Raw genomic sequence first — 27466 nt, 5'->3', positions numbered from 1 at the left:
ACATTACTCTTTTTTTTTTGGAACACACTAGACATCCTATTCCAATCTCCTGAACTTGGTCTTATTAACTGTAAGCTTCGTGTATTTTACTTGAAGAAATATCAGTGGAATCTCAGCTAATCAAAAAACTTGTAGACGTCTGAATCAATAAGGAAAATTATGTTTTTCCATTTATCTGCATGTCCTTCAGCATCACTTGGTAGTTTTGTATTACTGAGTTTCCCAAAGCTCACTCTTTTACTTTCCATTTCAGGTTTAAATTAATCAAACCAGTGCCGCTATCGAAATCATTATAGGAGTTCCACCGGCGTTGCTTGTAGAGTACGATGCATGTGATTAGGGGACATGAGGTTGTATTATGTTTTTATATATGAGTGTGAAACCTATTTTATTATTGGATATTGTTGAATTCTACTTTTAATATAAATATATGAATGGTTTTCTGAACTTGTATTTTTAATTATAAATTGTTTTATGATTTTACACGTTTTAACATAAATTTTAATTTTTCCTGGATTTTTACTGTGGGTCACTCCGGTGGCTCTGATCGAGTCAACCGTATCGGTCAGAGGGTGTTACATTTAGTGGTATCATAGCTTAGGTTGAGTCGAGTCTTCTGGATAGATCGATCGATCGACTATCATAGGATGTCTGGTTTGTACATGCCCCTAGATTATGACCATACTCTCTGAACCGAAACTCCGATGTTAAGAAATCATTCTGTAATAAGTATACCAAGGTATATTATCTATTATGACTCAATATGTGCAAAAAGGGAATAATGTCAGCATTTTTCCCAATCTTGGAAGTTACCACGCGAGTAACGTGAGAGATTATTCGTTCGAGAATTTTGACATGTCTTCTTACGTTAATTTGAGTTTTGTTACTCCCCAAACATTATGTGATGATAACTCGTAGAAAAAATTTATAAATAATGTTTTGATATTAAAAACTTGTACCCAAGTAGATCGGAGAACAAGGTATTTTGCCCCAAAAGGTTCTACACTGATATAGTGAATTGAATTTTTTGGAATCATGTTTGTTCCAAATTTTACAAGTTTGAAACCCAATAAGTGTTGAGCTTTGTATCTCAATGATTTGACCTGTATGAGATTAAAGTAAATTTCTGAATACTTGGTAAAAGAGTAAATCTCTAGATGATGCTACACGTAAAAAAGAAAACATTTATGTCTGCATGTTGCACTAAAAGTAAGCAATTGATATTCTAATTAAGGATTGGTAATTAAGGTATGTTTGGTTATACGAGGAGAATTCTGTTCAAATTATGGAATTTTGATAAGGAAAAAGTTTTGCCTAGAATTCTTATTCAACTGGTTAATGTCTCATAGAGGAATCATATACCTGTAAAGGATACCTTAGAGAATGAAGATTGGATGGAAGCTCAGTTTCTACATTTCTATAACTTGAGTAAATTTTGAGGATGAAATTTCTTTTAAGGAGGGAAGAATTGTAACACCCAAAAATTTAATTAAAAATAATTGAGGACCAAATTACAAATATTAAAAAGTTTATAGCTCGATTTTGGAACCTGTAGGAAGTTTAGGGACTTAACCCTGAATTATCCCATTTTTTCTGGTCAGTTAAAAACAAAAACCAGAAACCTCCCATTTCGTGAAACCATTTCCAGAACCTTTCCCCCGGTCAAAATGTTTTTGCCAGCTCGCCTCTTCTTCTGCCCACTAGTGGGTGTCACTGTTGGTACCATCTGAAGTGTCGGGCTGCCACGAAGCAAGCCCATCTGGTCACTCATCGTAATACCACACCGATCACTGTTGAGGAGCGTTTAAAGCTACGTTGAAACCCCCTCCTCAATCTTTGATAAAGCATTTTTTGACCGATCCAGCAACAGTCTTGCCTCACTACTGTCACCAACATGTTCCCCGACCTATTCATTACAAAAATTGACCCAAGGTGCTTCCCATTGTTGTGTTTTCTTTGGTTATATTGGTAAGGGTTCCGACCACTCTTTTTATCCGTTTTTGTTGTGATTTCAGTTAGATTTAGGGGTAATTTGGAAATAATATGTTTTGATGCAGCTTGTGTAAATTGGCCCCTATCGCGCTGCACGCACCGCCACGCGTCGACAGTGCACGTAGGGCTCTCCAACCAGTGCAAGAGCATTCTGGAACCAGTCCAGTTAGATCAAGCGGTCAAATCAAAAAGATCTGAACCGGGTCTGTTTAACCCAAACTGAGTCAACCCAACTTGAACCATTAACTTTGACCCAACTCGTAAACTTTAACCTAACCCGTTGACTTTGACCTGACCCATTGACTTTGACCCGACACATTGATTTTGACTAGAGTTGACCTTTGACTTTGACCAAAAAGTTAAATTTTTTGAAATGTCATATTTAATGTTTTTCGACGTCCTGAGCCCTATTCCAAAGTTTGTTTTGTTAAATTCCAACCTGGTAAGCTATTTTTCAGTATTTTACCTTATAATTCGATCCGTTTTCCGTAATTAAGCCCTGTTTATAATGTAATTTTTTTATATGTATCCGAGATAATATTGGACGTTGGATTCAAGTTCGAAGGCAATATAATGGAGTTTAATTGGTTAACCAATGTGGCTCTTGAATCGAGGTAATACTCTAGTACCTTCCGTATGTTGTATGGTACACATTGATAGTTGGTAAATGCATGAATGAGTTCGATTGATCTTATGCATACCATTGATTGAGGTAAACCCGATATAATTATGATAAGAATGTAGTAAACCGTATAAGACTTGAATTACACACGTAAGGAATTAGAAGATAGATAAGAAATAAATTCAAGTTCAATGATTAATTAGTAAATCAACTGAATTTAAGGTCCTTAAACTTTGATTATTTTCGTTACAGGTTAAATGTTGGATATACATGCATAAGAAATTACAAAAATACCTTTAAGTTGTAAAAATTGTATATATTGACCCTGATAGTGGAATTAACCCGAGAAATAATATTTTGACCCAATAAAATTAATGACACACTTGTTAATTCCTAATTTATTTGGAAAATATCTTATAATCATTTTTTAACCTCAGACAAAGCATAATACTATAAATTATGATTTTTGAATAAACACTTGAAGCCTAATTTATCGGAAGTATTACCACTGACATAATTGAATGGAATGACGATAATACCCTTAAAGTGTAAGAATAACTATGGATGGTTATAATAATGGAGACGACCTAAGAACTCATATTTTGATCCACTGGATTCTTGGAATCACCGATTAAATTCCCAATCGATTTGAAAAACCCCAAAAATAAACTTATACATTTGGAATTCTTAATACAACGATTTCCTTGTTTTTGAATGATCATTTGAAGACTAGATTATTGGAAGTGTGACATATCACCGGAGTATTTAAATGATGGATTATCCTCAAGTTTTGAAATAATTATTATGTCTTGTCCCCAAAATGATTAAAATAACCTCTAATACCGAGATGACCTAAATACCTTTATGACTTGGATTAAGTGAATGTCTTTGGATAGACTATGGGAACACTGATAAACCTAAATAATGTACTGCCCCTAAAGGTTATGGAGCACGACCCAAGTCGTCGGACATTTTAGATACTATTACAATATAGAAATAAAATAAATACCTATTCATTTCCTCAAGAACTGATCAATGATGATCCTGATATTGATTAGTTAAGCTAGTGTAGTCAGTATTAAAAAGTGAATAATAGTGAAATATCACGGTCCGAATGATTGACAAGTATCAATATTGGGATCTGTAGTTTAATTGGACTCAAAATCCTGATATTTCAATATATATTATTGAATACCACAAATCATCACTTTACCCTTTTTGAGTTAAATTACAGAGAATTCTCCAAGAACCAAAATGTTTGAAATGCCCTTATTTGTTTGAATAATGGAATCACTCCTATCATACTTGAAATATTAAGTAATTCTGATATAAAAGATTCTGAATACCTTCCTGATTACCAAGTACCTCCGAAGAATAATTGTATCCTCTAGTGTATTCCTTATGTGACATGTAAATATTTTACCTATATTAAAGTGTGATTTTACGAAATTACAAATTTACTAATGTTTTGATTTACTTTTAAATGAACTATGGCTACATGATATGTGTTCTCTAATTACTTGTTTTCACTAGAAAGTATAATCATTCCTGATTTATGTATCATGGGATCTACTAGTTACTAACTGAACTATTTTATTCGGACATTAACTGGGTAGGCTGGAGTATAGAGGTTTAGCTCGGTCAAACTGGTAATTCCTGATATAGTTTCAGACTGATCGAGCTAGTAATTCCTTACGGACCTAAAGTGACCCTTGGGTAGGCTCTGCGGCCCCGAAAACTTTCTTGGATAGACTCTCAAGCCCCAAGGCACTCCCTTAGGTAAATCATGAGACTACAAATGGTGTATGGGTGGAGGGCCTTCATGTTATTTAAATAACTACATGATCATTTTTTACAATTTACTATTGGATCATGATTTTGATATTATAGGATGCTGCTAAATATAATTTTTACTTGGAACTGTATGGGTGGGCTGGAGTATATAGGTTCAGCTCGGTCAAACTAGTAATTCTTTATATAGGTTCAGACTGATCGAGCTAGTAATTCCTTACGGACTAAGGTGACTCTTAGCTAGGCCCATAGGCTCCAAGATATTTGATAACTCCGTAAAAAGGTCATATTTGGGACCTTTTCACTTAAGTTATTGACTGTCTAAAAGCTCATATAGGATCATATAGATGCATTTAGGAGCATATAGTTGCATATGGTAGAATTCTGTTTGTCGAGGCATTTTTATTTCGTAATCAGTGATGCTTTATGGGGAAGGTGTTTTGTTTGATGATGTGCAGGATTTGGGAGCAATGATAAGCAAAAGGGAATTGCCATGACATGATGAGACTACTGAGCAAAATGTGATTGTCGCGACAACTCGGACGGTATTTATGGACAGAAAAAGTCAAAGAAAATATTTTTAGTAAGAGCCAACTGTCATGACATAAAACATGATTTCTGCAATCAGTAATAAAGGAGGGGCCAGTTACCATCTTTGCATCGACTCTCACATAAAAGGAATGAACTTTAGGGTACTAATGTAATTTTAACACAAAACCCTAGGTTCATTCTCCCCTATAAATAGAATATGAAGTCTGACTTTTTAAAGAGGCCTATAGACTTTTACACAGCCACTAAGAGCCTAAAATTTTGGAGAAAAATATCTCTCTTTTCTCCGTCAATCTTTTCTCTGTTGGGCAAATTAGGCATAGAAGTAAGATCATTCTGAGAAATGGACTTAGATTTTCCTTAGTGACTCCTATCGCTCATTCCCATAGTAGCTTGTCGTGTGAGGAAGTCTAAAGTCCTGATAATCAAATCCAATATTTACATTTTATATTGCCTTTCCATTTCCATTTGTTTACACTAAACACAATTTAATTTGTCTCGACATCTCCATCCATTTTTCCACAGTATTCTCATTTGTGAATATCATTAGCTATACTTAGTTACTTTAGAATAGTGCATAAAATTTACTCAAGATCTCTCCAATCCCTGTGGATACGATACTCACTCATCACTCTATTACTTATTTGATTGTGTATACTTGCACATATTTCCGCACTCATATTTAGTACTCACAAATCGCGGACAAGTTTTTGGCGTCGTTGCCGGGGATTGGCAATTTAAGATGTTGAGTTTAGTTTTTGTATTGTTTTATTTTTTTCTTTGTATATAGTTACTTGTTTTTGTGTTTACCTTTCTCAGGTGTTACGTTATCGTGTGACCCGTAAAAGACCAAAGAACCATTATTTCATATTGAACCTGAGGCTCATGTTGTTCAAAATCAGGTGAAGGATCCTACAGTTCTAAATGTCACGATAATTCCAAATGTTGGGAATGCTGCTCGAAAAACACTATTATGGATCACTTAGCTCCGACCTTGGACGACCTAAAACCTGCTATTGTAGCTCCCAAGATTCATGCAACCCAATTCGAGCTCAAACCTGTTATGTTCGACATGTTAGACTTGATTGGACAATTTGGTGGTGCTCCTCATGAGGATGCAATGAAGCATGTTCGGGAATTTTTAGAGGTTTGTGACTCCTTTCGACTATAAGGTGTGCATGAAGATGTGTTGAAATTGAAGTTATTTCCATATTCTTTGAAAGATCACACCAGGGCATGGCTCAATGGATTACCTTCCGGCTCAATAAGGTCTTGGACTGACTTGTGTAATTTTTTTTTGCTACGGTATAATTAACCCAATATGAACAACAATCTTAGAAATGCCATAGCATCTTTTCACCAAGGCGATGAAGAGTCTATGTATGAGTGCTGGAATCAATACAAAAGTTTGTTTCGCAAGTGCCCCAATCATGGATTCCACGACTGGACTCAAGTTGTGATGTTCTATAATGGAGTCAATGCACCCACGAGGATGATGCTAGATGCCTTGACAAATGGTACATTGCTCGACAAATCACTTGAAGAGGCTTTTAAAATTCTTGATCGAATTGCTAACCATGATTACCAATTTCCCTATTTAAGGTCAAGGATGATGCTAGATGCCTCGACAAATGCATCCAACTCAGCATGTCTATTATGCCATGGCAATCACCATGAGAGCGAGTGTTCGACTAATTAGGAGTCTATAAACTATGTAGAGAACTACAATCGAGGCAACAACAACCCGTATTCTAACAACCTTAGATGGTGTCAGCGTCCAAACTTCTCTTGGGGAAATCAAGGAACCAACAATGCTAGTCAGCCCGCTAGGCAGTAGAACTTCAATGACTCCCAGGGTTTTCAAACGAATATGTCATGGCATAATTCTAATGAGGGAGTGCCATCTTCATCCAACACAAGTTCTTTGGAGGCCATAATGCAAGATTTTATACCAACCACGAAGACCATGTTGCATGACCATGTGACCTCTAAAAAAAGACAAGAAGCTTTGCTTCAAAGTCACAGTTCGTCTTTAAGGGCCTTGGAGGGTCAGGTTGGCCAAATTGCCACGACATTACAGTCTCGCCCACATGGCAGTCTACCTAGTGATACTGGAGTCACTAAGGCTCAATACATAGAACATTTTGGTGCATTCACTTTAAGGAGTGGCACTAAAATCGACAAAGATGCTAAGTTTGGGGGAAAACACTCGAAGAGCCCGATCATGAGATTGTGCACGAACATTTGAAGGTGCAAGAAGATTTACATTCGTTGGAAAACAATGATGAGGGTTTGAAGAGTGCAGCCAATGAAGACAAGAAAAAATTTTGCCACGGCAAAAGAAAAGCCCCCATCAAAAGGAGTTGATGACTAAAGGAAAGCTGTAGAATTTTGCCGCAACAAATTTTTATGCACTGACAATCACTTAAGGCTTGATGAAGAAGACAAAGAGGAGCTCGAGGATATTCCAAAGGGGATAAGTCAGTCTATCTCACCAATAGCTAGACCAGGTATGAAATTTGAACCTTTGGATTCTATTGAATTTACTCATCCCAAACTCCAGGTAACTGCCCATCTGTCTAGACTAGAAATTATAAAAGAATTAAGGAATGGAATGGAGATTAAGTAAAAATTCACTAATGAAAAATTATTATTTGTCGCGGAAATTTTGTGGTATGCTAACATTGTCAATTTTCTCGTTAGTGTTTTTTTGCTTCCTTACTTAACTAGCCTAGGAAAGAACAAGCTCATACACGATGATGGCTACTGGCATAAGGATGACCCCGACCTCTTCAACGAGTTTGCTGCCCAAATAATTTCAAGTTGCCACAGCAAAAAGGAGCGAAAAGAGATCTCATTCTACTACCATTCAGCTTCATGTGGAGAGCACTTTGAAAAAGAGAGGACTACTGCAAAGGTCCTACAATTCAGATGTGAAAGACGCGAAATGGCAGGGCAAAATATTTTGAAGGCAGAACTATTATATGTGTGGGGTATTTTGGTCTATACTGGTGCTCCGATCGAACGTGAAATATATGCACTCCTCTTGCACGATATCGAAACTTGCCAAGCATCTTGAAGATGCCGTTACATTTTGGATTTACTCATGTGCATAAATAAATGTTTATTTTGTTACTGCTTTTATTCGGTTTTCTTTTAATTGAACATTTTATTTTTCTTTGCAAGGTTAGGGTCCAACCAAATTTCAATTGTACCACATCAGATTCTGAACACTCCAGCCCCACATAATTTCAAAAGTGCACACGCGCACGACCGCCGCACCACCACAAGCATGAAGTCAAGGTACCTTGCATTGCATTGAATTTCATATCATGTAGTTTAGATTTTTCTTAGTTTTTATTTAGCATTGAGGACAATGCTTCTCTCAAGTTTGGGGGAGGTAGGGTTCTTAAATCATTGCATGATAGTATTAGTAGAATGAATATGCTATGACATTAGTAAGTGGTTGAATTGGTTTTCTGGAATAAATTAAGGATGTCCTATGATGATGAATTCTTGATGGCTAGGATTGAATGTACATGATTGTTGAGGATGATAGAACCAACTCTAGGACTTGCTTCTTTGAAACCTTTGAATACAAGATTGTATGTTTTTCATGCTTAAGGAACTTAGAATTTTTTTATAAGAGAACTCTTGCATGTTTTGGCATAAACGATGAAAACCCCACTTTGTAAAAAAAAGAGAAAAAAAAGAAGTTGTGAATAAATGCTTCGGCATATCTGTAGAAGGACATTCCACTATGCCATGGCATTGCCTGGAAACTGCATTTAAATAAATGGCAGCTATGGTATATGAGTCAATGAAAGTAGTCACGGGATGACTCTACTTAACTAGCTCGGGGGTGGAAGGTATGCTCCCTTTAACCTAGAGTGTGGGATGGTAGGTGTGATAGGTTGACTCCCCTCGTAGCAGTGTTAAAAAAAAGGAAAAGAAAACAATGTGGGAGTAAAAATTGTAAATGTTGTGGCAGAACATGAAAACTTGCTTAGAAAATTTTTAGATTTGTTAAGTATGGACTGGATACAAACATGCACACACCCACACAAAGAATCTTGCCCTAGAGGACAATACTTGATTTCTCAAACTAGTCTAGCATGTTAAAGTCAAGTGTGTTGAGGGCTGAAATTTTATCCCATACAACTATTCTGCTTCTGAACTTGCCATGATATTTTTATTTTGCTTAATACTATCCATTGCTTGAGGAAAAGCAATAGCTTAAGTTTGGGGGTGTGATAACTCCGTAAAAATGTCATATTTGGGACCTTTTCACTTAATTTATTGACTGTATAAAAGCTCATATAGGATCATATAGATGCATTTAGCAGCATATAGTTGCATATGGTGGAATTCTGTTTGCCGAGGTATTTTAATTTTGTAATCAATGCTGCTTTATGGGGAAGGTGTTTTGTTTGATGATGTGCAAGATTTGGGAGCAATGATAAGCAAAAGGAAATTTCCATGACATGATGAGACTACTGAGCAAAATGTGATTGCCGCGACAACTCGGACGGCATTTCTGGACAGAAAAAGTCAAAGAAAATATTTTTAGTAAGAGCCAGCTGTCATGGCATAAAACATGATTTCTGCAATCAGCCATAAAGGAGGGGCCAGTTACCATCTTTGCACTGACTCTCACATAAAAGGAATTAACTTTAGGGTACTAATGTAATTTTAACACAAAACCCTAGGTTCATTCTCCCCTATAAATAGAAGATGAAGCCTGACTGTTTAAAGAGACTTAGAGACTTTTACACAGCCGCCAAGAGCCTAAAAATTTGGGGAAAATATCTCTCCTTTTTCCATCAATCATTTTTGTCGTGGCATTCCTCCGTTGACAAGCTAGAGAGAGTGGCGTTCTAGGCGTCCGAGAGGAGCTAGTTCGCTGGGACTGTCCGTGGTGGCCGAGGGAAGCTCTGGCAGTGCACGTCAAAGGCTTTTCCTCCTTCCCTTTGCTCTTTACTTTCATATTTTATCGTTTGGGTTGTAAGGAACGGATTAACTTGCTTTGTGCTTTCTTATTTCGAATCCCCACCATTAACTAATCCTATTTGGTGGGAGTTTATTTTTGATATTTAAGTTTTTCTTTAATGAATGATTATTTTTCTATGTTATATTCTGTTTTATTTATCAAGCTTAGTGCCTTAAGGTTGTAGGAGCTACGAGAGTAGTCGTTCCTTAGGAGATTACTTAGTGTTCGAGAGAATGTCTAGGGAGCACATCCTTAGTGTTCGAGAGAAACTAGGGAGGAACCATATAAGCAAAGGGTTCTAAATAGTAACTAGGCTAAGGCTAGGATTTCATTCGACTAAAAAGAGTTGTGCATGAGCGATAGGTTAGATGTTAATGCTACCGCAAAAAGGTTTTGCCGAGACATATCCTGTTATCTGGACCAATAGGATCACTACAGGGGTTTATTCCAACCGGGTTTGCCAAGGCATCTTCACTTTGTCGAGTCCCTTACTAGAGATAGCATAGGCACCCTAGTAGACTCTATCGGGCAAATTAGGCATAGTAGTAAGATCATTCTGAGAAGTGGACTTAGATTTTCCTTATTGACTCCTATCACTCATTCCCATAGTAGCTTATCGTGTGAGGAAGTCTAAAGTCCTGATAATCAAATCCATTATTTACATTTTATATTGCCTTTGCATTTCCATTTGTTTGCAATAAACACAATTTAATTTGTCATGTCATCTCCATCCATTTTGCCACAACATTCTCATTTGTGAATATCATTAGCTATACTTAGTTACTTTAGAATAGTGCATAAACTTTACTCAAGGTCTCTCCAATCCCTGTGGATACGATACTCACTCATCACTGTATTACTTGTTCGATTGTGTATACTTGCACATATTTCCGCACCCATATTTAGTACTCACAAATCGCTGACAGTACTCCCTTAGAGTGGCGCCTTTGCTGTGTGCTTAGGGTAAGTCCTTATGGACGCAATTCTAGGGAACTACATAGAGGTGTTCGGTTGGAGGGTATTATTGTGGTTTTAAAATATGTTTTAAACTACTAACATTTCTAAAGGATCTATATACATTACTCTGTTTTGTTGGAACACACTAGACATCCTATTCCGATCTCCTGAACCTGGTCATCTAAACTGTAAGCTTCATGTTTTTTACTTGAAGAAATATCAATGGAACCTTAGCTCATCACAAAAACCTGTAGACATCTGAATCAATAAAGAAAATTATGTTTTTCCATTTATCTGCATATCCTTTAGCATCACTTAATAGTTTTGTATTACTGAGCTTCCCAAAACTCACTCTTTTACTCTCCATTTCATGTTTAAAAGAATCAAACCAGTGCAGCTATCGACATCAGTATAGGAGTTCCACTGGTGTTGCTTGCGGAGTACGGTGCATTTGATTAGGGGGCATGTAGGTTGTATTATGTTTTTATATTTGAGTTTGAAACCAATTTTATTACTATGTATTTTTGAATTCTACTTTTAATATATACATCAATGATTTTCTGAACTTGTATTTTAATTATAAATTATTTTATGATTTTACGTGTTTTAACATAAATTTTAATTTTCTTGGATTTTTACCGTGGGTCGCTCCGGTGGCCCTAATGTGACACCTTAAATCGGATCGGGTCAACCACATTGGCCCGAGGGTGTTACATCACTAAACAACAATGTTATCGAATAACTTGAGGGCTTTTCTCTATGATACCACAATCAAATGGACATTTAAGAAGTGATCAATTCTTCTAACATAAATGTCTTGCATTTTTTCTATGAGTTGGGACATGTGCCCCTTTCAAATAAGGCGATCACCTGCTTATTGATGGGTTACCGACAACTTCACAAGGAAGTGTTAGAAGTTTTATCCTCCAGCCTTCTAATCTCTCGGACTATTTGTTTTCAAGATTGTGAAATGTCTTCATTACTCTGTCATCATTTATTTTTCTTCTCCAATTGAGGCATAATGAGCCTTACCAGTTTCAAGGACCTTTCTCACTTGAGATCGTCCTGTTTGAAAATATTTCTCTTCTTCTTTCAATTTTATAAATGTGAGAAAAAAGGTTTGATGGATAAGTTTTAAAAATGTCGCCATTTTCTTCAAGCTCACAATCAAAACAAATTGTAAAATAAGAGTTCATTGAATATCAAATAAATAAACTTCTCTTTTAATCCTTCTAAAATTATATACATTTGACAAGTGTAAAGATTAATGTTGATATAAGGCTTAGGCTGACTTGGAAAGGTAATGTTTCAAGTTAATTTTAAGAGGTAATGTGTTTGAGGTTAATTTGGGGAGGTAATATGTTTCAGGTTGGCTTCTTTGGTTGAAATCTTGCATCCTTGATGATGAAAAGCAATCATTATGATGTCTTCTAGAAATGTTCACTGGTTCCCAGCCCTCATGAGCTCCTTTGGGTTGCACATTGTTTCATCAAGAGATGTTTGGGATCATCTTTTATGCAATAGTTGACAATCTTCGTATTCGAGCTGCCTTTTCAAGTTTCAACTTGAATTCTCCTTTGATTTCAAGACATCATCTAAAATTTTACGTCTTGAACCCTCCTTTTGTTATTTTTCCCTATCATGCATTAAAGATTTTAGAAAACTATTTTTTGCAAATAAAATTAACCCTGAGGGACGAAATGAAATCTGAAGATAATCTCTCCACTTAGAAATCCATATATGATTAGAAAATACTTTTCAGGCACATAATATTGGCCAGGGCTCACGGTTATGAAAGAAAAGGATAAATATGCCCAAACAAGTATTTAAGGGTTATCGAACCAAGGATCAATTCGTTCTTCTATCTTCAACCTTGTCTTGCTTGATTTGAATATGCTTGTATATCCTTTATTTTCTTTTGATGTTCCATGATCTTCTAGAGAATTTATTCTAGATTATTGAGTCACTCGTCTTAAAGTATTTGATCTATTTTCTTTATTCTTTTTCCTTTTTTGTTTTCTTTTATCTCTCTTTTTTCTTCTTTTTTTGTTTACTTTCTTTTCTTTCTTTCTTTTCTCTATTTTTTATGTTTTCTTTTTCTTCTTTTTGCTATATTTTTTCTTTTCTTTTTCTATGTGTTCTCAACTCGATTTGATTTTTGAACTCTCCGTATTGGTCTACCTTGCAATATCTTGTTATTTCTCACCATGACTTGCCTCTATAACAAAATCTGGATTTATGGCTTTCATTCTTACAAGCAGATTTCCTTCACCTTACCCCCCAGTGTGGTGGGTGATCATTGGTTAGGTTGAATCATAAGAAAAATAATTCAGGCTCAAATGGGGAAAACAAGGGATATATTTTTCTTTTTCTTTTTTTGAAAAGATAAATGAAACAAAGTTATTCATCATCTCATACACGGAAGTCCTTGTAAAAAAGGTATCTCCATGAGACAAATTCAGGATTAACCTTATTTACATGAAAATAATGTAATTAATGCATGATATAATTATTTCAATTATTGCCTTTATTTCTTCTTCTTCTTTCATTCGCTTATGGTATGCCCCAATTATTTGAATTCTCTTGCAAAAACTTGAACTGAAACACTCTATCTTGTCTTTCTTGTGGGAATAGTTCTCGTACACACAAACATCTTGTACTTTATGCCTCCATGTTTTATTGAGGTTGGTAAATGAATGCTAGTTATGTATCTAGAAAGTGGAATGTGTGACTTTAAATTCCTAATTTTGAAAAATGTAATGTTATAGAAAGGTTATTTTTGTCTAGGAAGGTAAAAGTACATGTTTTGGTGCCTCGAGGAGGATAAGGGCATGATTTTATTGTTTCAAAGGGAAATGATGTCAAGGTTCAATCTTTTGGTAGTAAACATAAGTTATTTTGGGTAAGGAACCAAGTAATGTTCTTTCGGCTTTGGATGGGTATAGAAGGTCTAATCTTGCCACTTGTAAAAAATATATATTTAATGGAGTAGTAAAAGAACCTTTAATTCATTCGATATTCAAAGAATTACAAGATTAAAACTTGATTTATTGCTCATAACCTTGGAAAACGATATAAGTTCAATCAATAAAATATTTATTAATTATACAAAAAAAAGATCAAAAACAAGTTCAAACTGGGCAAAGCCAGTGCAATAAGGTTTCATAGTGGATGGAAGAACTTTTTATTTCCTTATTGGCACCAGAATGTCTCATTACACGTTAAAGGTCAATACCCCTAGGTGAAAAAAATTCTGGACCTTGCTCTTCGGTGCCCCATAGATCTCAATGATGTGCCTCGAACTACATACGGTGCTAACATCATGTCCATAGCTCTCAATACTCTTCTACGTAATAATGGGGTAATTTCGTTTTACCTCAAAAACTTTTATCGCAAGATTCTCCACGAGTTACTCCCAGGATTCGTGATTAATGCACATTGAGATGCAATCTATATCATGTAATGAACAATGATAGATGCTAATACAAAGATACAAATATGTACTTGCAAATGCAAAGATGCAAATGGGAACGCAAAATGTAAATGCAACAAAGGAATTGATCCCAAAAATAACTATTCCTTGAACAATTCTTGAAAAAACGACAATGTCTTGGTACACTAGGGAAGTGAAATTTTGGTCCATCTTCAAGTTGTCCAGCTCCTGTGAGCTTTTGGGTATTGCATCGTCTTTCATCAAATTTAGGCATATTGAAAACCTTTAAAGCTTCCACTTCATCTCCTACTTTCATAAATTTATCAAGTTGTTTCATGATCTTCATCTATTGGCTTCAGCGTCGAATCTTCTTGAGTCTAACTTGTTACCTTAGTAGGTAGATGTTTGGCTTGTCTCCTTAGTAGGTAGACTATCTCTTGACGCTACTCGATCTACGTAAAGTATCTTTGAAATTCCATTTAACCCAATGAAAGGCATTGTTGTGGGCATTATTTTTCAATAACCTTATAAAAGATCAGTTATTTTAGGGATCAATACCTTTGAAGGATAAGTCATGTTTATTCAAAAATACAACAAAGCACAAGACAAGACGAAAGGAAATCAAGTTAGTAGAAACAAGACAAAAAGAATCAAGTTAGTTAAAATGATTATTCAAAGAAATGTAAACTTATAAAAAATAATTAAATACAGTTCCAAACTAAGACGGAAAAATAAAGCATACAAGGGCAATTATGAGTCCTAACAGCATGCATTCTAGTTCTCCTATGTTATCCACATGGCTCTAGTGATATAGGTCTACTAAATTCTCTAGATGAGGTTGGGTTCTATCAAAGGGTTCCCAAACCATGTTTACAACTTGCTAAGGTTGACTTCGATTCTGGCTCATTACAGAGTTGTGAATCGGATTCAGCCCAGGGGATCACACCACTAAAAGCGTGCATCAGAATTGATACTCGGACAGGCAACTTAGGATGCTTTCTAGAAGTAATTTGTCATACCCACACGAGGAATCCCAATGCTCCCCATGAGGTGTGATGTTTCCCCTATTTAGGTAAACCAAGATTGAGCTCAGGTTTAGAGCTATGATATGCAACAGTCCTAAATAAGTTCATAGAGGTGTAAACATTAACCAAAGATCTTTTATAACATAACGAATTGTAAATTAAATAAGATCGAACTCATAATTTCCAGAATCCTAAATATAGGGTAACTAACTCGTGGCTCAACTCTCAAGTTGTTTTAGAAAACAAAATGTCCCCCATTAGAGTCACCAAGATGTCGACACCGTTTTTCACCTGGGCGGGGGAAAAAAGTACCGACTTAGGGTTTTTTATTTCTTTAAAAAGATTTTAAAATGTGAAGAGTCGCCACCAATCATTTTAAGGTGCGATTGGGACACTATAAAAATTGGGTGATTTTAATAAAGTATTTTATTTTTATCAAAATATTAAGTTTAGGGTCTACAAAAACCAGAAAATAGGTTCATGAGTCTGTTACACGAGGGGAAGGATTAGCACCCCCCACAACACCAAAAAATTGATACCTAGTTGATTACCATATATTTAGAATCAAAAATCTTGAGTTCGAACTTTATTTAATTTAAAATTATTACGGATACAAAGTTGAAAAGGGTATTCTTTTATTAAAGCCAATAGCATTCGCCCCCTAGCATGAATGTGAGGGATCAGCTATTGTTCCCAATAACCGGACATTGCCTCGATTTTAGAAATCATGATGCATTCTTGAAAAGGATGTTGACCGTATTTCGGGAATCACCAGTAGTCACTCACTGAGCATACTTGCGAGAGATATATTATTGACTCCCTAATAAGTGAACATTGCCTTAGGTTTTAAAATAAGATGCAATCAAAAAATTTATTATTGATCCTAATTAAACTAAAGGTATATTAAGGTTTTTTCTATATCAAAGTGCCAAATTATGAAAATTAAAGAACCTAGAGGCCCAAACCTAAAAATGTAGACTCTAATATTAATCCTACTTGATTTTAACCCGTTATTGAATCGAATAATCGATATGATCCCTTGAGCATTTAGGCGAGGGCTAACTTAGATTACTCCCTAAATTAAAGGGACTAAATTGAAATCTAATCTAAAGTGGAGGCTTTAATATTAATCTTAATTAATTATACTATTCAAATAATTAAACTAGAACATCGAGCAAAAATAAGGACCGAATTAAGAATTCACCTATTTTAAGGATTAAACCTAAAATAAAAATAATCTATATTAGAACTAAAATATTAAAAATCTAAATTAAGAGGTTTAACAATTAAAATATAAAATTGGGACTAAATGTAAAGAAATTAAAAATTAAAGGCAAAATTAAAAGTAATTACCAAGTAAATGGACTAAATTGAAATAAATTAAAAATACAAAGTTGATATTAAAGCATAAAGTAAAAGGACCAAAATGCAAGATAGCAAAATAAGGCATTCAATGTGATCAAATATGAAACAAGCATGTATATATATATATATATATATATATATTCATGGGACTAAAATGGAATAAATAGAAAATAAAGTGCAATAATTAAAGGACTAAAATTAAAGTACTGAAAAATACAAGGCAAAAATAAAAAGATAGAAAATTAAAGTAATGAAATTAAATAAATAAAAGTAAGGGAAAAAATTTAAATGTGCATAAATTAAATAGCAAAAATAAAAGAGCAATAAAAATAAAATGTTAGTGTTAATTTAATATTTAACTTGGATCGTAAATAATGCAAGTCGTACCCCGGGGCAAGTTGTCGCAAGGTCATACTATGGTTGGAATATAAAATAAAATACATAAATAAATAAAAAGTTAGTAATTAAAAGAGTTTGGACCATAATAATGTGGATCATACCCTGAATTGAGTTACTAGAAGGTCGAATCAAACATTAACAACAAATAAATTAATTAAAATAGTTGCTAAAATGCAATAAAATAAAGAGTCAATGGTTAATTTGAAATAAAAAAACATATGTCAGTGACCATATTATAAATAAATAAATAAAACGGTGCATCCGAATCAAAATGCACAAAATGTAAATAAAATGGTCAAAATATAAATAAACAAAAGCATTATATCAAAATTAAAATGTAAACACGTGACCAAAATGTATAAATTGAAAGTATCACATCAAATTCATAAATAAATAAAGATACAGAACTAATTAGTGACAAAAATGTAATAACATAAAATTCAGTGATCAATTTCAACTAAATGACAAAATAAAACAGTGACTAATTTAAATAAAATATAATAGAATGATAAAAATGCAATAATTAGAAAATGGAGGCCCAGTGACCAAAATGCAAAAACACTGCAATCATAGGGGGACTTCTAAGAAAATAAACCAAAAATTAGTATTAGAAAATAAAAATGAAAATTAAGAAATGAATACAAAAATTTAAATTTAATTAAGGAACTAAATGAATATGGTGACCAAAATGAACTCGAGAAGAAATAGCAAGGACTACAGAGAGAGTTAGGCCCTCAGGACCAAAACGAGCAGGGGGAACCAAAACGGCACCGTTTCACTTCTGGTATAAATACCTTTTTTCCATTCTTATCTCATTTTTTTTCTTTTTCTTAGAGAGATGAACTCTCTCTTCTCTCTAATGTCCCCAGAATTCGGCGGGAGTCCAGTCGCCAGTTGCCACATCGGCCATCAACGATTGCCATTATCAGTGGTCGTTCGGGCCCAAATTTCATGGGCTCAGTTTCACGAGATCCGACATCTAACTCCACAAAAATGACCGAGAATGTTTCGGCTTCACCTTCTCCGATCTCCGTCGTCCACCATTAGATCGGACCAATTTCAAGTTATGTTGCTTGTCGGCCTCTCTTCTCCCTCCTGACCATTTAGATTCGTCGACGAATACTCCGAACGCCAATGAATCTTTAGCCGAGAGGTAAACTTCTCTCTCTTCTTCCTTTTTTTTTGTAAGGTTGGCTCAAAAAAATAAAATATTTTTTATTATTTTCGAATTTAGAAAGGGGAATCCCCGTTACATTGTTGTTGCTTGGGTTTTATAGAACCAATTACACTTTATATAAAATAAAAACTATATTTTTTCTTCCTTTTGTTGCTTTGTTGTAGTTGAGCTGGAATTTGGTGGCAGTATGGAGATGGTAGGGCTGGTGGTACAGTGACCGGGGCATTGAATGCCCGGATACTCGGGGATTGATCACTGTTATATATATATGGTGAAAATTGGTGATTACATCAGTCATCATTAAATTCACTACTAGATCGAGAAATTGGAAATCATTTGTGTTGTCAATGGGTGGGAGATTGACTTTAGTGAAATATGTATGTCTAACTTATCGATTTATTTTCTTGTATTGTTTTAGGTATCTGCTTCAGTACAACAATAATTAAATAGTTTGATGTCAAACTTTACGATGGATTAATAAGGATTAATTTGTTAAATTTGAAATTATGAGAGATCTATTAGGCCTTTTTAAAAAAAATTCATAATAGAAATTAAAGATACTGTCTAAATCTTCATTTATTACTTTATCTGTATTTTCCGAAGAACTAAACGGAAATTTTGTTTTCACTTTAAACAAAAATATAGTTATGAGATAAAGATTATACATGGATGGTTGAATAACATTCATGTGTGGGTCCATCAAATTTTGGAGACATGTGATGTCACGTGCCACAGTTGTACATGAACGGAGTTGACTGTTTAATAAGTGTACTATGCATGGGGCAAGTAGTCTCAAGTCGATTATCGAGAAATTTCATGCATGTATGGGTTAAGTTTATTAAGTCCTGTTTTTCAGTGCAAATACTTGTGATGATATTGAACAAGCCATTTGCACAACCTATAAATGACTTGGAACGTTATCAGAGTCATCCTTCAGGCCTTACCGACATATCAAATGAGTCTGTTTGCTGCACATATGGTTCATGCGTCATCTTCATGATATCTACTAATCTTGTTTGAATTAGTTTGTTCATGGCCATGCAATGATATGATTGATTAAAAAAAGAGTTAATTGCATCACATGTCCGTCACTTTAAATTAATCCTTAAACTTTTGAACATTCTAATTTCATCCCTAAACTATAACCCTCATTATAAATTAGTCCTCAAACTTTTAAACATTTCAATTTCATCTCCAAACTATTATGTCCTTCATTTTAAATTGGTCCTTAAACTTTTTGAACATTCTAATTTATCCCAAGCTATACTTATATACATCCCTTGTTAATGAAATCGTTAAGCCAAATTATATTATTATTATATGTTTGAGAAAAACAAAATTTAGGGTCCGTTTGTTTCACTGAAAATGTTTTCCATAAAATGAATTATATTTTCTAAAGAAAGAAAAATCTGGAAAGCGTTTTATGATGTTTGGAAGATGTTGTTTATACCCTTTTTCCACTAGTTGATGAATTTTTTAAAAATTATTTATTACAAATATTAAATACAATAAATAATATTATTTATCATAAAACTTAATATTATTATTTTTAAAATATTAAAATAATTTATTTAATATTAAAATATTATAATTTTATTAATAAAAATATTAATATTGGTATATTTTATTGAAATAAAAATATTATAAATTATATTAATTATTTGTTAAAGCAATAGTGTTATATTATATTTTAAAAATATTAATTAGTATATTTTAAATATATTTATTAAAATATTATTATATTATTATATTAATATTAAATATATAAATAATATTATTCATTATTAATAATTTAATAATATTATTTCTATGAAATTAATAAATAATATAAAATTTATTAAAGATTTATTATATATTATTAAAATAAAAATATGATATCTTATATTATATTATTATAATATAATTGATTATTTTATTATAATAATAAAAATATTATATTATATTATTAAAAATATGAATAAATATATTTTAAATATTTTAATAATTAATATTTTGATTAAAATGATATTAAAATATTTTATTAATATTAAATTTATAAAATAAAATTATTTTGAGTATTTATTCTTTGAAGTTAAAAGTTCAGAAAATGACTTACGGAAAATCAGACCGTAAGTCATTTTCCAGAAAACACGAAGGAAATTTTGTTGACCATAAAATGTTTTTACGTTGACCAACCAGTTTTCCTCCAACCAAACACTGGAAAATGAGGAAAACATTTTCCGGAAAACGTTTTACGTAAAACAAATGGACCCTAGGTTAAATTGTGATTGAAACTAATTACATATTTGGATGAATTTAGGGATGAAATTGGATGACTCAAAAGTTTGAGGACTGATTTAGAAAAAGGGTCAAAGTTTAGGGATTAAATTAAAATGTTCAAAAGTTTTAGAATGGGTTATAGTTTGGGGATGAAATTAAAATGTTCAAAAGTTTAAGAACCAATTTAAAATGAGAATTATAGTGCAAGGACATATGAAGTAATTAACTATTAAAAAATTAAACCCTAAAATGTATATTTTAAAATAGTATAATAAAAATTCTTGAATGTATATTTTAAAATATTAAACCCTAAAATGTATATTTAAAATTATTATAGTTCAAGTATTGAGAATTAATTTGATAAAACTTGCTCAAAGGGTCAATTTATCAAACCTTGAATACAATTTTCAGTGCTGGATAGAATTAAAAGGTAAAAATAAAATTGAACTTTAAAAATACATATTTTAAACTAAATTACACCATCTCCTATTTTCCTTTCAAAGGGACATAATTTACTTTTACATATAATGAAAATGATCATCCCTCTTTTTTTTTTTTTTTTTTACTACCAAACACACTCAATTAATTTTCTTTCTACTTTTCCACTACCTCCTTCCATCCTTTCACCCAACCAAAGCCTAAATTTGGAGAATGCTTTGGGTTTTCATTTTATTTTATTACATTCAATTCCAGCCAGGCATGCTTACATTTAAAATAATAATAATTTCAATATGCAGCAAATCCACGTCAGTAACACACAAATATGGCTGCAATTGCCAATAAAAGTCATTATATAAACAGCATCAGCATCAGCTTCAGCTTCGAAAAGGTGTGACCCTCAATTGAACAATTTGTGTCTTTATGTCAATTCATTCCTAACTTTTATTGCACTAAATTCAACTTAAATCTCACTCTACATCAAACTTGGAATACTTACTGCCATGTGAGCCCAATGGAGCCTCCTGATGATGCATCCGACGCCTTCGATTAGCTCTCCTATGCGCACGACTCTGTGCTCTGCTTGACATACTTGAAGGAGTAGAGTGATGAATCTCCTCCGAGGTAGCTGTATAACCAAAAACACAGTCTAGCGGGTCTGCCATCAATTCAGAACCAGACTTCACCTGGAATAATAGGGCAATTGGTGCACTGAGTCAAAATAATCATTGTCAACCCCAAAATTTTGCTCCCTTACATTAGCAGCATTCAGTTACAGGATAGGAACTTTGGTTTTGAATGTCATAACAAGCAAAACAATTGAAAATAGCTGGGTTCATAATATGTACTCTCCAGCTACAAAGGTTCAGCTTGAAAAAAACTCTAATACAGCTCAATCACTGCAGAGTTAAGCTCAAGGTATTGAGCGAGCTGAATTCTTGTATCTAAATGATCGACTTAAGTAGCTCACCAGCCTAATCAAACTTTTTATTTTTGATATATATAGTTTTAATTAATACTGAAAATTTCAATCCATACTCGAGCTTGAGTACAAATTCAAGTTTCAAGTCAAGCATGGGAATCGAACCCATGTTCTTTACTAGGTAAACATACCTAACCAACCGAACTCAAACAGCACAACCTTTACCTCAAATCAAGCTCGAGTTGTTCTGATACCTTGAGCTTCAGACGGCTCGATTACACCCCTAAAAGAAGTCTGTTCTACATAACTTAAAGCACCTTCTTGTACAACTTCATTATAAGTTTAAGATAATGTTGTGACAATGCAACTCAGAGAACTTACATGAATTTGCTCGGATTTCAAATCCGTCTTTTTTCTGTCAAAATTATTGTGAATATCATTGGGGGTGGCATTATGGGAAACATCTCGGGAATCACTATGAGTGCCTTGATCCTGGTCAACAATATCACCAAAGAAATTTCGGTAACGCCACCTTAACCGTTGCCCCGATGCTGAATCGTCAAATACTTCCTCTAAATAGAAATGCTTAGAGATAATTCGCATCTTCCAAGGATCATCCCGGTATTTCTTCAATATTCTGTATTTGACATTCGGCTTATGAATAAGAAACTTTAGCAAAAGTAACTGTAAACAAATATCTATTGACATGCAACAATAGAACATATAGCAGATGACAAAGAATCATTGACTGTTTTAAAGCGCAGTAGAAGATCCTGAATTGACTCAGCATTTGTTTAATCTGATACTTTGTGTTAAAGTCAGAAGAAAGTATCAAATAAAATGAAGATAAAAGATTCAAGCCAGCATCTGATGGAAATCTGTAGCCCTATGTTGCTCCGACTCTATAATTTTCTCTAAGTACCAATGCCCGACACCAATGTTTAATGCATATCCAGACATGGGTGTCGAAATTAGATCATCGAAGGACCCCAAGAACATGAATTTTTTTCCTTTAAAAATGAATATATTCAATCCAGACACATACCCATACCCTAAACTTACACCCAGGCCCAAGTAACATGGTTGTAGCCATAATGAGGCAGATAATATCTAAACTTTGCTTAAAACTGTAATCCCTAAAGAAAACTTTTTTTAAAAAAATTAACAAATGGGATATAATCATCAGCATATACTTTCAGAACAGAAGGCGTCCACGTGCCCAAACTTATGGTACAGACAAGTAAAAAAATTCAACTTTCTTAAAAAATGAAATTGAAATTTAAAATAAAAAGGAGAGAATAATCTTTACACACCAAAAGAAAATTTCCAAAGATCATTTCTGATATGAATACATTTATCTTACCTTTCAGAACAAAAATGACCTACTCAAAACAAATTTTGTTCACCTAAAGAAATATATGCCCAAATCTATGAAGCACTATCATGATTAATCCAAGAAAATGACATTTAATTTACTAGTTGATTTAATGCTTTATAATTTATACTTAAAAGTATCCAGAATTTCAAAATGCAAATTACAGACATATATTGAACTTAAGGCAACAAAAGATAAGTATATCTAAGTTAAGCGGTTAACTTAGTATAGGATCCAAGCAATCAAGCTAGTATTTTACTCACCATATATCTGATATGTCTATAGATCGGTTAAAACATAATAATTTTCATATTACTTTAAGTGGAAAATTTCAACACGAAAGTGTGAATGATACATACATATTTGCTAATTCACTTTGCATCCGAGTTCCATCTAAAGCAAGAATACGGTCAACACTTGATTCTAGTGAATTCCCAAATCTCCAAAATCCAACTATTATTGCAGCTCCTGCATAAAGTGAAGACTCGATTGTCATTGGAAAAATAGTGTATTGCGTGTGTCAGCATGTTCATACATGTCAGGTGGTGAACATGATCAGCCAGAGAGAGAGTTACCACTAGAGAGGTTTACCCGAAGTAACCTATTCAACTTCCATGTTGCTGCCAGAAAGGATAAAAAAATCAGAAAATCGTAAAAAATGGCATATCCAGCCGCTAGAATAAACAGAAAAAAAAAGGATTATTATGAAAGTGATTTGGGTATTCTTGAGATAATCTAACAGAATTGGGAAACGCAGCAAAATAGAACGGCAGCATCAATAACAAAGGGAAAACATACTGCAAGCATATGCAGTCAACAAAGAACTTACCTTCATAATTATTTTACTATCCAATTGAAGATTTACTAAAAAATAGAAAGGATTTATAGACAACAGTCTGGGAAAGAACAACTTGTGGACAAACCAAACTTCTTGTTAATGCTTGGAGACGAAATCATTCTTTTGGGAAAAGCAATTGCATCATCAAAATAGAATCATGGTGATTTTATAATACTTCACCAAACAAGCAAGCTATTCATAGTTGTAGAAGGATCATATCATAAGGCATTTTACCTGGAATAGTGATTAGAATAAAAAACAATGGTGTGGAAAAGTTTCAAAAAGCATTTGCATGTATTTCCTTTGTACCTGCCATATTGTTATTAATTATGTCCAATCATTCATAGTCTCAACTCTTGAGAGCACAGAATTCCATTTACCACAATAAGAGAAATTTCAGGATCTGAAGACCCAATATTATGAACCTAGAAAGAAATGATACACGCAACAACATTTCAAATCTTTAACAAAAATTGAAGTTAAAAAAACAATGATCAATAACAACGATACTGAACAGAACATCACCCGTTCCAGAAGGCATAGTTTTTTAATCTGTGCTGCTTCGACTCTTCATTTTTCTTTAAGTACTCAAGTTTTCTAATACTTCGTATCTACACTAGATGTCAAGCCATAGAAACAATTGAACATGCTTGTATTGGTCACAAACCCATATCCAACATTCACAACCATGCCTAGGGAACATAGCTTTAAATTCACAATCATTCTAGGGCTTGTTCTGTATATCAAAACCCATTTCCATGGATGTGCAGTTAAAACAAAGAACCAAAAATAAGGAGCAAAACATAGATACCTGCCCAAACAAGACCACCTCCAGCAATTAGACCAGCCGTGAACTGATTAAGTGCCGAGGACTTACACCTTTGAAAAATGTTCTCTTCTTGTGGGCTCAATCGTTCCTATGAAAATAACACACAATTGAAAGCGATTATAAGAAATTACATTATGCAAACATTGATATCATTACACCAAACAATTACTTGTATCGCCACACGATTTCAAGACAAATTAACAGTTCGGAAACAGCATGTACAGGTTATAATCGGTAATTTTGGGACCCTTTCTAAATTTTCCGTGGTAATGGATCCACAAAGTTAAACAAAGAAACGAGGAGTTAAAAAACAATTAAATTGAAAAGGAAACGAAGGGTACCTTTTGGGATCTTAAACTCTGCTCAAGATCAAACAAAGCGTCACCCATTTTCCTGAAAATTCAGCTGCTTTTTTGTTTTGGATGGCTGAGAGACTGCCTTGAGAGTGTACAACAGGAGGGAGATTGTTCGTGTTCTTGGACCTTGGCCGAGTTTTGATGATAGGTTTGTCTTGGGTTCGTAAAGATTAGTGTTTGTGAAAGATCCAGTTTGGTCTGAATCCATGTACAATTAAATGAGTTTAAAATCATTTATTAAATTTGTAAACACAAACAACTTAATATATTTTTAAGTATTTACATCATAGTATTATTTATTTAGTTTTAATTTTATATAAAATGATTTTCTTTGACATGTTTGTTAAGCGTTTATATATATTATTTAATAATTATTTTACTTATCGAAACTATTTTTATGATCGAAAAATATTTTTCTTAAAAGCCTATTTCTTTTAAAATAGCCTTTTTCAACCATTCTAGGTTAGGTATGACTAAACATTTATAGAATATCCTTTTGTAAAAGTTTTTTTTTTCTGGAAATGAGTTTAAAATAATAATTTAGGAGGTTTGTATTTAAAATCTAAATAAAATTAAGTTCAGGAGACGATTACGTTTTGAAGACTAAAACACTCTTACGATTCTTAAAATTAATATCTTTTTAAAATTATGTGGTCTCATTTCTTAAAATCGAAATAAATAAATGCAAAGAAAGGATTAGTAGCAATCTCAATAATAATATTTATAATAAATTAGATACCAAAAAATAAAATTATAAATACAAATAAATTAAGTGTTACAAGTCTATAGTATTTGAGAAATCTCTTTATGTTGAATTAGGATAAATTAGTATTGTAAGGATATTTAGGTGCCCATATATGGTTTGGTATGGTATTCGAGTAAGTTAGAGTGTAGTTTAGGCCTAACTAGGCCATTCCTACACTTTGGCATTGATATTGTTCTTACAGTATCAATATCATACGAATATAAGAGAAATTTGTGCTTTTCCTAGAGAAGAGTATTAATATCATATTCATGCAGTATCACTATCGTTCCTCTAATATTAATACTCGTTCTTATGGTATTGATACTAAGATATTTATCCATACTTTGTAGCTGGATTTGATATCGATACTCGAGGAAAATATCGATACCATAAAGGATAGTATTGATACTTATGTAGTGGTATCGATACTGTAAATTTTTTATCAGACTTTGAGGCTAGACTTAGTACCAATACTCGAGATGGGTATCGATATCGTTATGGGTATCGATACGGTGCGGGGTATCAATACCACAATGAATTTATCAACTCCGAGCCTAAATTAGGTAATGATACTCATGGTGGATATCGATACTATTGGAGATAATACTGATACTCATAGTCGAGTATCAATAACATCAAGATTTATTAGAACTTGAAATCTTAATTCGGTATCGATATTCAATTCAAGTATTGGTACTCATAGGCGTAATATAGATATACAAGCAAAAGTATCAATACTACCAGGATGGTTCATATACTTCATAGTATGGATCAAATAATACTACCAGGATGGTTCATAGACTTCATAGTATGGATCAGATATTTGTGTTTGAACATTGCAAAGCATGAATGTTGTTTATGTGACTTGGTTCTACGAAGTTTGCTTGTATGTATATGAGACATATGTGTGATCTATCACGTGGATAAATTTGACTAAGTTAATAAATGACTACAGTTGGCGGCACCGAGGCATTCCCGGTGGAAATCGGACTCCACCAGGGGTCGGCTCTTAGCCCTTACATATTCGCCTTGATTATGGATGACATCTATTGTGCGGCACCAGACGGTGTTCCATGGTGTATGCTTTTCGCTGACGACATTGTCCTAGTTGCTGAAACAAAAAAATGAGTTGAATAGTAGACTTGCTACCTGGAAGACTACTTTGGAAGAAAAAGGTCTAAGGATCAATATTGAAAAGGCATAGTATTTATGTTCAAACTTCAGTGGGAACCAAAACGATGAAGATGTAGAAGTATGCATCGAAGGACACGTTCTCCCCTCAAAGGATTGTTTCAAGTACCTAGGGTCTATGATACATAACGATGGGGGTGTAGATGATGACGTTACACACCGTATAAAGGCGGGATGGCTAAAGTGGAGGGCTGCTACTGGGGTTTTGTGTGA

General features: G+C 33.6%; 1 protein-coding gene across 1 annotated transcript; it reads right to left on the bottom strand.

The window, feature by feature from the left end:
- Positions 1-21365: 21365 nt before the first annotated feature.
- On the bottom strand, positions 21366-25504 carry LOC120201039. Its single transcript, XM_039201731.1, has 6 exons — positions 25303-25504; positions 24944-25049; positions 23870-23914; positions 23654-23762; positions 22301-22556; positions 21366-21683 (listed from the first exon to the last, which is right to left on the bottom strand). The coding sequence occupies exons 1-6, from the start codon at positions 25348-25350 to the stop codon at positions 21468-21470; spliced, it is 780 nt and encodes a 259-aa protein (XP_039057662.1). The 5' UTR covers positions 25351-25504; the 3' UTR covers positions 21366-21467.
- Positions 25505-27466: the final 1962 nt, after the last annotated feature.

Source organism: Hibiscus syriacus, unplaced genomic scaffold (assembly GCF_006381635.1).
Source record: "Hibiscus syriacus cultivar Baekdansim isolate YM2019G1 unplaced genomic scaffold, ASM638163v2 tig00006753_pilon, whole genome shotgun sequence".
NCBI lineage: Eukaryota > Viridiplantae > Streptophyta > Magnoliopsida > Malvales > Malvaceae > Hibiscus > Hibiscus syriacus.
The sequence above is the reverse complement of the archived record's forward strand: the minus strand, read 5'-3'. Positions and strand labels throughout refer to the sequence as shown.